This window comes from Coregonus lavaretus (genome assembly GCF_964263955.1).
Source record: "Coregonus lavaretus genome assembly, chromosome: 34".
Classification (NCBI taxonomy): domain Eukaryota; kingdom Metazoa; phylum Chordata; class Actinopteri; order Salmoniformes; family Salmonidae; genus Coregonus; species Coregonus lavaretus.
This window is the reverse complement of record NC_140021.1, coordinates 22,406,568-22,419,854: the sequence shown is the minus strand read 5'-3', so window position 1 is coordinate 22,419,854 and position 13,287 is coordinate 22,406,568. Positions and strand designations below refer to the sequence as shown.

At 46.8% G+C, this 13,287-nt stretch overlaps 1 protein-coding gene across 1 annotated transcript in view; it reads right to left on the bottom strand.

Moving 5' to 3' along the window:
• svila (supervillin a) overlaps window positions 1-13,287 on the bottom strand; it is a gene marked incomplete at its 5' end in the record, with an annotated part of 64,703 nt that overhangs the window by 29,039 nt on the left and 22,377 nt on the right. Inside the window, 9 exons of the mRNA XM_084152271.1 lie at window positions 1,869-1,958; window positions 2,213-2,392; window positions 4,043-4,205; window positions 4,917-5,003; window positions 5,966-6,102; window positions 7,293-7,357; window positions 8,540-8,574; window positions 9,944-10,141; window positions 10,640-11,707. Of these exons, the coding sequence (XP_084008397.1) occupies window positions 1,869-1,958; window positions 2,213-2,392; window positions 4,043-4,205; window positions 4,917-5,003; window positions 5,966-6,102; window positions 7,293-7,357; window positions 8,540-8,574; window positions 9,944-10,141; window positions 10,640-11,707 (2,023 nt within the window). The remainder of the gene's footprint in view (window positions 1-1,868; window positions 1,959-2,212; window positions 2,393-4,042; window positions 4,206-4,916; window positions 5,004-5,965; window positions 6,103-7,292; window positions 7,358-8,539; window positions 8,575-9,943; window positions 10,142-10,639; window positions 11,708-13,287) is intronic.

Here is a 13,287-nt window from a genome sequence, read left to right as displayed (position 1 = left end):
GCAAAACCTTTTGCTACAGTCTGCACTAATGAACAGGACCCCAGATGCAGCCAACATTCTGAAGGGCAGGATGAGTTCAGCCACCCAGTCTCACTCTCTATTCACAGAATCATACTTCAAGAATTAAACTGAATCAGACTTTTCAAGGCAGAGGAGATACTGATGCAATCATCCATTAATTTAGCATTGACCCAGAAATGTCACTCTTCAACTGACAAAAACAATAAGATTATAATACAATAAAAAAATCTGATGTTTTTCAATAAAGCTAACACCTCAAGTCATTCCCTTTTATGAACAGTCTCATTTTACATCATTTCCACATCCTGTTATGGTCTAAAGAGGTCCTACACATTAGTGATATTATGATTATTCAGTGGACAGCATCAAGTTCAATGACATTCCTCATCTTTTAAGTCAAAGGACAGATTCATTAAATCACTTTTACGATGGTCATAAAAACTGGACATAATTACATATTTCCTTTGAGGTAATCTGCTCAGATTATAACACTGTACATTTAAGAGATGAGTTTGTTTTGGAGAGGAAAGTAGTCAGATCTCAATGCTCTGTCTGAACAAGCATACCTTGACACCATTAAAGAGTGAACAATGTTAAAAAGGTCCAATGGCAGCCGCTTTTATCTCAATATCAAATCATTTCTGGGTAACAACTAAGTACCTTACTGTGGTTTTTTTGTTGTTGAACATGTTGATTGAAAACAGCTTCTTAGCAAGAGCAATTTCTCAAGCAAGAATTTTGCTAGGACTGTCTGATTAGGGAGGGGAAAACTGAAAACGAGCAGTTATTGGCAGAGAGGTTTGGAAGTCTTTCTTATTGGTCTATTAACTAATTTACCACGCGGTGATGTCATTAGGCAGACCAAAACTCCATCCCACCAAAACAAGCTGAAGTTTCAGGTGGTCTTTTGAAACAGCTCTTACACATGATCACTTTCACAATTTAACACTATTATTCCAACCGCATAGTGTGGAAATATATTTAAAACCAAGGAAAACCATGTTTTTGACTGCACTGGATCTTTAAGAGTTATTGTGTTTCAACACTATAATATATGGCTTACTAACCAGTCCAACAAGTCCATTCATTCGTCCCGCTCTTTCAGTCACAACAACCTTGTTTACCACAGTGACTGGTGGGAGATGAACCCTGGCTGACAAATAACTGCATTCAGTCCATCCCTCCATTCAGAGAATGAACCAGGGATCAGCCCTTTGTTCTCCTCTCCTCCTTTCCTCTCCTCTGCCACAGAGGGTTCTTTCATGCCAAAGAGCAGCTCAGTGAAATATTGGGAATATGGTCCCTTTTGAGACTAAGCCATGCCCAGCCTTCGTTCGCACATCACATAACACTCTCTTCATCACAGGCCAATGAGGAACTAGCAGCAGAAGCCACACGAGCGTATTGAATCAGTCTTTCTTCAAAAGCTGCTAGGGCATGCATGCTTGACACTGTACTTCACTTTCATATGAAGCAGCCCCAGCCAGATTAATCAGAAGAGCATCAACACCATTTTTTTTTGCTAAGTTATTTTATGCCATTGTATTCATTGAAACAAGAGTAAGACGTTTCTCTAATGAATCTGATGTTCTAATTTGGGTCAACGCACCAGTTCTGAGTGCAGTGGTTTCAAGAACCACATGAAACGGCCTCATGATAAACAAATGGGAAGCTTGCTGCTCGCACAGTTAATGCTATTGCATGTTCTGTAATTGTTCAACAATCGACGACAAGAAGCACATGGACAATGCTGAAGTGTTGCCGAGAGCCAAGCGTAGCACCAGTTACTGGTAAATGCGGGGACACTAGCGAGCCAAAATGGTCGCCGTGCCGTGTTAGAGCCTTACATGTGCGATGTCACACTGGCCCTGAGGGACTTCTACTGGGCCCTCATCACACAGCTCCTGTTCATCACAAGGGTCTGTGTCTGACAGGTCCTGTACCACAGATACATACAGTCTCACACACTTAGGAAAAAGGTGCGTCATTTCTATGAAACGGTATTAAACAGGTTACCACACAAACAATGGGTTATGTTGAAAGTGGGATAAGAGGGTTGAATCAATGTTAGAACGAGATAAGGAACAACCATCTTAGTAAATGCTTACAGCAACGATCACGTCACACAGATACAGCTAGATCCCCTCCTACCTGCACCATTTACTGTAAATAAATACATCTCTGTTACTACCTGCTCCATGTCTCCCAGGGTTATGGGCTGGGTCTGGTAGCGGGCGTTGGCCCTGCGCCCCCTGGTATCAGGCCTGGTCCGGGTCACCCTGGTAGCAGGCTGGGCCAGCCTGTTGAACAGAGCCATCTTCTCTGCCAGGCTGAGCGTGGACAGATCCGGCTCTGCGTCCCCCTGGCCCTGCTGGGTTTTTGATTCATTTTACAATTTAAAAACAATTCAACCACACATGTTGATACAACACATTTAAAATCATTGAGGATAACACACAAAATAAACGTTTGGAAAAAAACAACTTATTTTCATTGTGGTCCTCTTGTTTTGGCCGGCATGCACGATAAGGCTTACTGATAATAAATGTATAAAAACAATATAAAAACTCAGCAAAAAAAAGAAACTTCCCTTTTTCAGGACCCTGTCTTTCAAAGATAATTTGTAAAAATCCAAATAACTTCACAGATCTTCATTGTAAAGGGTTTAAACACGGTTTCCCATGCTTGTTCAATGAACCATAAACAATTAATGAACATGCACCTGTGGAACAGTCATTAAGACACTAACAGCTTACAGACGGTAGGCAATTAAGGTCACAGTTATGAAAACTTAGGACACTAAAAAGAGGCCTTTCTACTGACTCTGAAAAACACCAAAAGAAAGATGCCCAGGGTCCCTGCTCATCTGCGTGAATGTGCCTTAGGCATGCTGCAAGGAGGCATGAGGACTGCAGATGTGGCCAGGGCAATAAATTGCAATGTCCGTACTGTGAGACGCCTAAGACAGCGATACAGGGAGACAGGACGGACAGCTGATCGTCCTCGCAGTGGCAGACCACGTGTAACAACACCTGCACAGGATCGGTACATCTGAACATCACACCTGCGGGACAGGTACAGGATGGCAACAACAACTGCCCGAGTTACACCAGGAACGCACAATCCCTCCATCAGTGCTCAAACTGTCCGCAATAGGCTGAGAGAGGCTGGACTGAGGGCTTGTAGGCCTGCTGTAAGGCAGGTCCTCTCCAGACATCACCGGCAACAACGTCGTCTATGGGCACAAACCCACCGTCGCTGGACCAGACAGGACTGGCAAAAAGTGCTCTTCACTGACGAGTTGCGGTTTTGTCTCACCAGGGGTGATGGTCGGATTCGCGTTTACACCGAGGCCTGTACTCTGGAGCGGGATCGATTTGGAGGTGCAGGGTCTGTCATGGTCTGGGGCGGTGTGTCACAGCATAATCGGACTAAGCTTGTCGTCATTGCAGGCAATCAACGCTGTGCGTTACAGGGAAGACACCCTCCTCCCTCATGTGGTACCCTTCCTGCAGGCTCATCCTGACATGACCCTCCAGCATGACAATGCCACCAGCCATACTGCTCGTTCTGTGCGTGATTTCCTGCAAGACAGGAATGTCAGTGTTCTGCCATGGCCAGCGAAGAGCCAAGATCTCAATCCCATTGAGCACGTCTGGGACCTGTTGGATCAGAGGGTGAGGGCTAGGGCCATTCCCCCCAGAAATGTCCGGGAACTTGCAGGTGCCTTGGTGGAAGAGTGGGGTAACATCTCACAGCAAGAACTGGCAAATCGGGTGCAGTCCATGAGGAGATGCACTGCAGTACTTAATGCAGCTGGTGGCCACACCAGATACTGACTGTTACTTTGATTTTGACCCCCCCTTTGTTCAGGGACACATTATTCAATTTCTGTTACATGTCTGTGGAACTTGTTCAGTTTATGTCTCAGTTGTTGAATATTATGTTCATACAAATATTTACACGTTAAGTTTGCTGAAAATAAATGCAGTTGACAGTGAGAGGACGTTTCAATACATACGTGGTGATGGGCCTGGGACTCCTCGGGGAGAGAGGAGGAGGCTTGGAGGAGCTTGGCGGTGGTGCGCTGCCCCTCCCTCTGGACCTCCAGGGCATCCTGGACCCGTCGTGCCTCCCTGGCCTGCTCCTTGGCCGCAGCGCTTCGCTGTGAGGACGCCTGCAGGCTGGGAGGAGGAACACCCACAGAGGGGGAGATGGGGGAGAAAAACATGAAGGCAGGCCAATACATGCAGGCCAGAGCCATGCTACACACAGAGACAGACAGGGTGTACAGTCCAGTGCATAGCCCACAGTGTAGACTAATAGAGTATCATTGTATTGTCCGATTGACAAAGCACAATTTCTGTGCTCCATCTTTTGAGAGGTTGTAAGAGATCTTGGATACCATGAATTTGACAACCCGTGTCAGATCATAAAGTGTTGAGAAAAGAGAAAATTGAGAAATGTATGCAACAGATTAAACATGCAGGTCGTTCCCTCAAAATACACAAGGGGGCGCAACACATCCAAAGACTACTCCTGACCTGGTGAGAACAGATTTATCGTAATGATTTCCACACGACAGTTTAATATATTCAAACACAGATGCAGACTCTGTTTGGACCAAATGCTAGTCCGCTTCCAACAACAACAACAACATTTATTATCATAGTGACTGACAGAGCCAGTGTTAAAAACCAAACATGCATTCAACCAGCGTAGCTGCTGTTAAGTTGTAGCCTGGCCCCAGATCTGTTTGTGCAGTCTTACCAACTCTGACCATTTGATAGCGCAAACAGATCTGGGACCAAGCTAGTAAGGTTAGTGCCTGGGCCAGGTCAGGATGACCCCTAACCTCAAACACCATGCACACGCGTGTGCTGACGTGCGTGTACCTGTACGGTGTCACAGTGCAGCTGACTAGTGTGTGGCTAGGGATGCGTGCTAGGGCCGTATCGACAGACACAGTTTGTGCCGGGACACTTTACAGAGAGAGTACAGACAGAGGGGACAGAGAAAGCCACACAGGGACACAGGTGACAACAGGAAGATAGAGGACAGAGAAGAAAAAAATCCAGATCATTCTTTAAATGGGCAAGGAAAACATGAAAATAATGTAATTATTCGACTTTCGAATGGAATTCCCCTTTAAATGAAGATGGTAGACGTCACAATAGGAATGAGTATAGTGAGTATATTGTATAGTTAATATTTTCTATGTATCAGTGGCAAGCCCTTGGAGAGCGAGTCAAACCCTGTGACTTGTCAGCCAACATGACGTAAGGTAGAAAGGTAACAGCCTTAACCAACTGATTGCAACCAGCAGGCAAATCACATATCATGTTCTCAATCAAAACACTGACTGTGGCTTTCGATCAACAAAACAGTTGAGTCCCAAATAGCACCCTATTCACTATATAGTGCACTACTTTTGTTTTGACCAGGGCCCATATGGCTCTGATCAAAAGTAGTGCACTGTGCCGGGAAAAGGGTGCCATTTGGGACTCAAAGGAGGCATATCAAATACCCACCTCTTCTAAAGGGTTAGGAATGTGAGAACAATATATGGGAAAATACAGTATGTCACAATTAACATAGCACCTGAATCACATTAACTGTGACTCAGAGAGCCAACAGTGTCACCTCTCAGAACACAGAGGAGTGAGACTTCCTAGAAAAGGGCTTAGGTTCGAGGTTTCGGTTTGACGGGTAACCCATAGCTATTAAGTCCGTTTCCTAACGTGTTGATATCAAAGGTTGAGGTCCTTTGACATTTTACAGTTCATGGGTAGAGATTTAAAACAACCGACTAGCCCACAATCCTCTCCATCCCTCCAGCTCTCCCACCATACAGGCAGCTGAGAGAGGGGAGAGAGAGACGGAGGAATGGAAGGATGAAGAAATATAAGAGATGGAGGGAGAGGCAGGCGTAGTTGGGACTTACGTGGCAGCGATGACCACCTCCTCAGTGGTGACTGGCTGGGTACGGGAGCGGTCCTGGATGCGTCTCAGTCGCCTCTCGATGGCCGCGTTCCGGGACTGGGGTTTGGGGGCGCCCCCGTCAGTGTTCCTCTCCAACTCCTGCGGAGGCCATGCAAGGAGACCAAAGTCATCTGTCATATTTTCAAGGCAAAGCTCAAACTCTCAGTTAAGGGACTCCAATAGATAAAAATGTATTCCAATATAATTCCAATCCATAGACTAAAGAAATGTGTTCAGTTAACCAGCGCCTCTGGAGTTGCCCAAGTTCTTAATCAAAAGAGTATAAGAAATGGTTGTTGCAAGGTTTAATTTTGTAAATCTTAACAATGATGCATTTGCATAGAGAGTGAAGGTGGACTTTGTCTTAAAATACGAGGAAAGAGTTAATCATGATGTAGCCCAAGATGTTAGCATGAGACTGAAAAGAAAGCACATGATCACTGTGCTTGACCTAGCCCGAGTGCCTGAAAAGACGCTCTATATACTGACAAGATACTAAAGTCTCCATTCTAACAATGGAAATCAAGGTGTGCAAAGGCAGAAGGCAGGAAGCAGGAGGTATGTCACCGCGTCCACTTATATCAGTACATTCTTACAACCTAAGCATTACAAAACTTTTTTGATTAAATAGGCCTCACATAGCAAATTAGCAATTCAATTTTATGTTGACCAAACTCAAAATTCTCTCATTAACCTCCATACAAAAAACACCCACTTCCACTGCTGTACGCTTTATTTTTGTGTGAACACATTTTTGGGGCGGGTCAGCCCTCTCACTTCGCCTATTCCCCTCTTGTGCCAGTGTGCTCTCTTGCCAACTCGTTGTGGAATTGTCATGCCAATGACAGCAGTGGAGTTGGCAAGAGCACAAATAGATCTTGGACCAGGCAAGGCTTGACCCGCTCTGCTTGAGCAAACTATGACTTCAGTTAAAATATATGCGGTCTCTGTGTTATTACTATGACTTGGACAGCTATGCACTTCTTGACAGTATATTCCACATGCAAGTTGGCCAAAAGAAGACTCTGTATGGAAAAGTAGACAGTTTCAATGCTTATGTAGTTGATTAGTAGCATATTTCTCTCTGTCGGTCCGTGTCAGGCCTAAATCAAGCTCAGAGTCAGCTGCTCCGCTCACAGCAATGTGTGGAGTAACTGAGTCACAGAGGAGGAATGCTGTGTGTGTGTGTGTGAGTGTGTCTAAAAAGGCCATGTCCACGCCTTGCTACCCTGAAGCAACGTAAACACAGGTGAGAGAAAACATCAAAGCAACATTGTGTTCTTTCGTACCCTGAAGAGAGACCGCTTGGCTGCAACACTCAGCTTGGCCCGCTCATCCAACTTCTCTTCATCCGCTAGAGAGCGAGAGAGACAGGCAGACAGACAGAGAGAGAGAGAGAGAGAGAGACAGACGCAGAGACAGACAGAGAGAGAGAGAAACACAGAGAGAGAGAGAAACACAGAGAGAGAGAGAAACACAGAGACAGAGAAACACAGAGAGAGACAGAGAAACACAGAGAGAGACAGAGAAACACAGAGAGAGACACAGAGACACAGAGAGACACAGAGAGAGACAGAGAAACACGAGACAGAGAAACACGAGACAGAGAAACACAGAGAGACAGAGACAGACAGAGAGACAGACAGACAGAGGGGAGGAACCGAGAGAGCAAAAATAAAATTATCTCCAAGTGTCTCAAATAGAGCCCAGATCCCATAATAAAACAGCTTGCTTGAATCATTAACAAAACAGTGACTTTAAATACCAGTCCAATGCCTGCAAATTGAGTTAGATCTCACAGCTTGTGCTGTAAAGTACTACAGGCCAAAGGTTTATAATCATCATGATCATCACCATCTGTAATGTGTATAAAACAAAGACAAGCTAAACCTCCACGTGATGCAAGTGACTGCAGTGTGTTTGGGAGACAGAGCAGCAGAGACAGACATACAGGTGTGATCTGAGAGGGGTACGGGGAGAGTGTGGGTCTACGTCCCAAACGGCACACTATTCCCTATGTAGTGTGATACTTTTCACCAGAGTTCTAGTCTGAAAGTAGTAAACTATATAGGGTGCCATTTGAGAAACACTGCAGGACATTATGACATCACCTTGAAAGCATCCCCTTTGACTGATGCCGCGCTACACTGCAGACAGACTGAGGGTGGGTGGGTATTAAACTGTGTGTGTGTGTGTGTGTGTGTGTGTGTGTGTGTGTGTTTGTTTATAGGAACCAGATGGATGAATAGTACTCTGCTCAGTAAAACCGTAGCCATGTTATGCTACTGTGAACACCAATAATGACTCTATAAAACGAGTTTAAATGTTTTTATATTTTCTCCTTTATAAACCAGAAGTGTAATGATGAGCCTTGCGTCATTAAGCTGTTCTCATTAAAGGGAATCTTTTTCAAATATTTACAGACCTGCGGAACGTAAACATATTAACTTTATTCGATGGCATGCACTTTTACTTTTCAGATCTGAGCTACAAAAGTCCTTTTATCTTTTACCAAAGAAGTTCAAAAGGAACTTACCTTCAGTGCTGGGTAGATCTGGGCCCAAACAAGACCTTCAGGAGAAAAGGCAAGAAGGAAAGGAAAAACAAGTACTGAATCAGTGAAATTCACCAGGACTCACATTAATACATTATCAAGTGGTAAGGAATCGATGGTAAACGACTGCTACTGTGAGAACAGCTACCAGAGAGGCAGTGGAGAGACAGAGCAAAAAGACAGCAGTAGGTTTTTCCAGCAACAGGGGTAATGTGATGGGGTAGGTGGTGTTCGGAAATTACACAGACAGAGTCCCAAATGGCACCCTATTCCCTATATAATGCACTACCATAGGGCTCTGGTCAAAAGTTGTGCACTATATAGGGAACAGGGTGCCATTTGGGACACATGCACAGAAATCAGATTCTAACAGAGAGAGTTGTCCAGTCTAAGGCGTTAGACAGCATTACAGACATACGTCTGCTGAGAGAGAGGACTGCTGGAACTTAAACAGTAAACAAAAGGAGCAATTCATTCCCCCGGGGCGAACGCTGGTCACATGAAATGTCCACTGGCAGGATACACTCAGCATGCAGGCGGCAGACCTTTGGGTTCTAATCGCCTGTCTCGCTCTGCAGCCCGGCTGAAGAGCTCAGAGCCGCCGCACACTCCACTGGCTTCCGGTTGAAGCTCACATCCACTACAAGACCATGCATGGTACTTGCCTATGGAGCAGCAAGAGGAACTTCTCCTTCCTACCTTCCGGCTACACTCAAACCCTGCACCCCAACCCGAGCACTCTGTTCTGCCACCTCTGGTCTCTTGGCTCTCCCACCCCTACAGGAGGGCAGCTCCCGCTCAGCCCAGTCCAAGCTCTTCTCTGTCCTGGCACCCCAATGGTGGAACCAGCTTCCCCCTGAAACTAGGACAGCAGAGTCCCTGCCCATCTTCCAAAAACATCTGAAAACGTACCTCTTTAAAGAGTATCTTAAATAATCCCCCCACCCCGTAATTAAAAAAAAAATTAATACCCTTGCCTTTCCTGAAAATCGCACTTCACTTTTTTTCCCCTACTAGCACAGACTGCTGATATCCAAGTAGATAAAGTTGAAGAAATGTGTACTTACTATGACTGAGATATGTGGTTGTCCCACCTAGCTATCTTAAGATAAATGCACTAAGTCGCACTGGATAAGAGCATCTGCTAAATCAGGATTTCCCAAACCCGGTTCTGGTGTGACTTTATTCGCCATGCATGAAAACACCCACACACAGCCTACAGTACATGCTGCCTGAGAGAGAATGCACAGGTTTCTGGATGAGCCTGTGAAGTGTGTTCCTTCACAGCCGACAACTAGCCACTCTCTCTAGTCTTTACCCATGGGAAGCGAGGAGGACTAATTCTGTGTTTGCCATGCATTAAAACACAGTACACACACACTGTACCTATCAGACAGCTGTCTCTCAGCGGAGGTGATGGGCTGGGTCCTAAATCTCTCCGAGGTCTTTCTACTCTCTCCAGGTGAGATGTAGAGTCTGGGCCTGCGCCCCCTGTCCCCCCTCCACGGGACATCCGTACTGACTTGCTGCCCTCTCCAGGGGACCCCCGTACCCCCCGGGTACACCCAGTCTACCTCTTCCTCCCTTCGCAGAGAGGGAGAAGGGGTGATGAAGAAAGGAAATAGAAAAATAGCAGGGTGAGGGAACGAAAGAAAGGAAAAGATGGCGTGCTTTCCGTTTCTTTTCCACACAAAATCCCAACCCCTGATTTTTACATTGGAGGAGCAGTGGAAGCCATACTCATGCAAAGATTTGCGACTACGTTGTGTTACACACACACACACACACACACACCATACTGTCCATCAGGTAGTCCAAGCACTCAGCCCAAGAGAAAGCAACAGTCAACCCACCGCCGCGAAATGCTCTACTGCTAGCGTTAGTGATTGGATGAGTGTTTTCTACTATGCGTCAGTAGCAGAAACCCTGGTCAGAATAATCACACTGATTATTTCAGTCAGGAGGAGGTTGGTGTTAGCTAGGCAGTGCAGGTAAGCTAGTGAGTTCCAGATAGAAGCCAGCAGCAGCTCCTAGCAGAATGCATTGTAGAGCAGCACTGTACTACAGAACAGAACCACCTACAGCTTCGGTTTCCTGATGACTGGGGCAGTAGCAGTCGTAGCACTCTCCAGGTAGGAGTGGCGAAGCTTGGCCACAGAGACACGAGCATCCCTGGTCTCTGGTGGGCTCTGGTCTCCATTACTGATCCCATCCTCACTGGCCCATTGTTGCAGGACTGCTGCCTCTCTGACCCGCCCTGGCCCTTGGGTCTTCGGGATGGACCCTCTAGGGGCCCCAGTGTCGGACGTGGCACAGCTGGAGGAGACGGGAGCGTCAGCGGTCATGGCTCCTCCCCTGGTCTGGATGTGAGTGGCAGAAGGGGCCACCCCTCTCTGGATGTAAATGGCGTTGTCATTCCACGGTTGTTGGTGCTCCTCTGAGGCTCTGACCTCTGCTCTATTCTCTGCGGCCAGCAGACGGGACACGTGTTCCCCTGTAGGTCTGATTGGTTCAGGGTCTGTGTCCGGTTCCTCCAGTCGCATCCTGGTTCTCCCTCCTCCCCCCATGTAACCTCCTCTGGGCTCCTCCGGCTCAGCCTTCCTCCCGTGTCCCACTCCCTGGCCTTCTCGGGCCCTGCTGTAGCCAGCCTGCTCCTCCTCTCCCCTGCTGCCCCTGCTGGGGCCGCTGCCACGCGGGTCCTCTGTGCTCTTCTCCCTGCGTCTGATCTCTGATGGCAGCACAGCTTTCCTGCTCTTCAGTAGTACCTCCGTCCTCACCTCCTGTCTACCCTCCCTATGGGCTCCCCTCTCCTCATCCACCTCTCCCTCCATCTCCTCTTCCTCCTCTGGCTGAGGCTGTTGTGGCTGCTGTGCCCTGGGACCGGGGCCAGTGGTCATGGACAGATAGCTGGGGTCATCACTCAGCCCAGAACGGGTGAGTTGAGGCTGGGGGTGAGAGTAGGCTGGCTGGGGGCCTGGAGGGTTGGTGGTGGTGTAGGCTGGAGCCTGGTGGTAGGCTGTGGGGCAGGTGGTGGCCTGGGTCTTGGGTTGGGGGTGTCTCCTGTACAGGGGGGCCTCAGCGACATGGTGGCCCAGCTCTGGACTCTGTCGGATTCCCTCCTCCCTGACGAGCCTCTCCCTAACTCGGATTCTTCAGGGAGAGACCGAGAGGGTTAACAACTCGCTGCAGTTTGTACTGAAACTCAGAGTGCAGCGAGAAAAGATAATTAAATAATGGTGAAAGCCCAACACATCCCTTTCCTTCCCTCAGCCATAAAACATTCGCTTTCCCCTCTACCCTTCTCAACCCCTCCTCTCTCTTATTAAATTGTGGCTGCATTTATTTATTTATTTACAGAAAACGGTCAAAATGTCAGAGTCACAGATATCCCCAGAGAAAAACAGTCATATGAATGTACTGTAGTACCATCTGACCAGTGAGATACTAATGAAAAACGCACGAAGAACACCAAGTTACCAAACTAAAACAAACAGGGAATCAATTGGCTGCAGAGCACAGTCAGACCACATGCTGGATGGTGGTGGAGGTTGGTTGGTAACATGCTAGGCTAGCTAGCAGCTGTTGTCAGGTGGTGGCTAACGCAATGCTAACAGTAACACTTTCCTGCAAGACTTGTCGGTGATGGTTCTGGGAGTGTTAAAGTAGTACTGTACAGGTTAATCTCTGTAGGGGGGCTGGCAGATGGCCAACAAAAACAAAAACCGCAGCCCCTCTTCCTTCTCTCTTCCACAACAGTCTTCCACAGCTGAGCAGGCCTGGGCCTGGATTCGCAGAACATTTCTTAATTTCTTATTAACTGCCATTTTCCCCTTCCCTATAGACTTAAGAAGAAAGTTAAGCAAAGTTGCTATTCCTTGTATTAGCTTGTGTTTTGTGAATCTGGTGGGCAACAGGGCCTAGGACTGGATGTGGAAGGTTAGCTCACTGTGTCTGCTTTTCTCCTCATCTTTGAATGACACATTCCTTTATGACTAAATCCAGAAGTCCTAGCTAGATTCAGCTGTTCTTTATTCTGTTAGGCTCACAATTCTAGGCTGATATCTGATCTACTGCAGAGAATCAGACAATGCGTGACTTTACTGACAGCACCCTCACTTGTGGCTTTTTGAAAGCTGTCTATTTACAACCCATTTGTGACTTGTGGCTGATAACAGGTTTATCTGGTCAGAAATGGATCGTATAACCTACCATAATAACAAAGTCCTGTCGATTCCCTGACTGAGGATAGACATACACTCAGAGCAGTCCAGTAGAGATTCTGTCTAACATCCACAAGGGTACTACTGGTTGGAAGATTCCTGGAGTTTACAAGGGAATAAGCAAGAAATCTGAGAATCCTCTACCAAAAGTTACCAGAATTCTGCAACCCTAGCCAAGATCTAAGGAGATTTAGTGGAGTAAATGTTTTGGGGTGAAAATTGAGCCAACTCAGCAATAATAATAATTGCAGCTCTAATTTCAAGTTGCTCTGACTGTGTGTAGGCCTGAGGGATAGAGACTGTACAAGATCTATGTGCTGAGTCAAGGCTGGGAGAGGAGAGGAGTGGGGGATGAGCCATGACTAAAGGGTTTTCTCCCACGGTCTGACTCCCAGCATCATTCTTCATCCTCCCTCAGACAGTCTGGCTTGGTCAGTAGAGAAACAGGGAGAAACTGCAATAGGGCACTTACTGTAAGTAACTCTATAAGTAATTGAGATCGAAACGGCT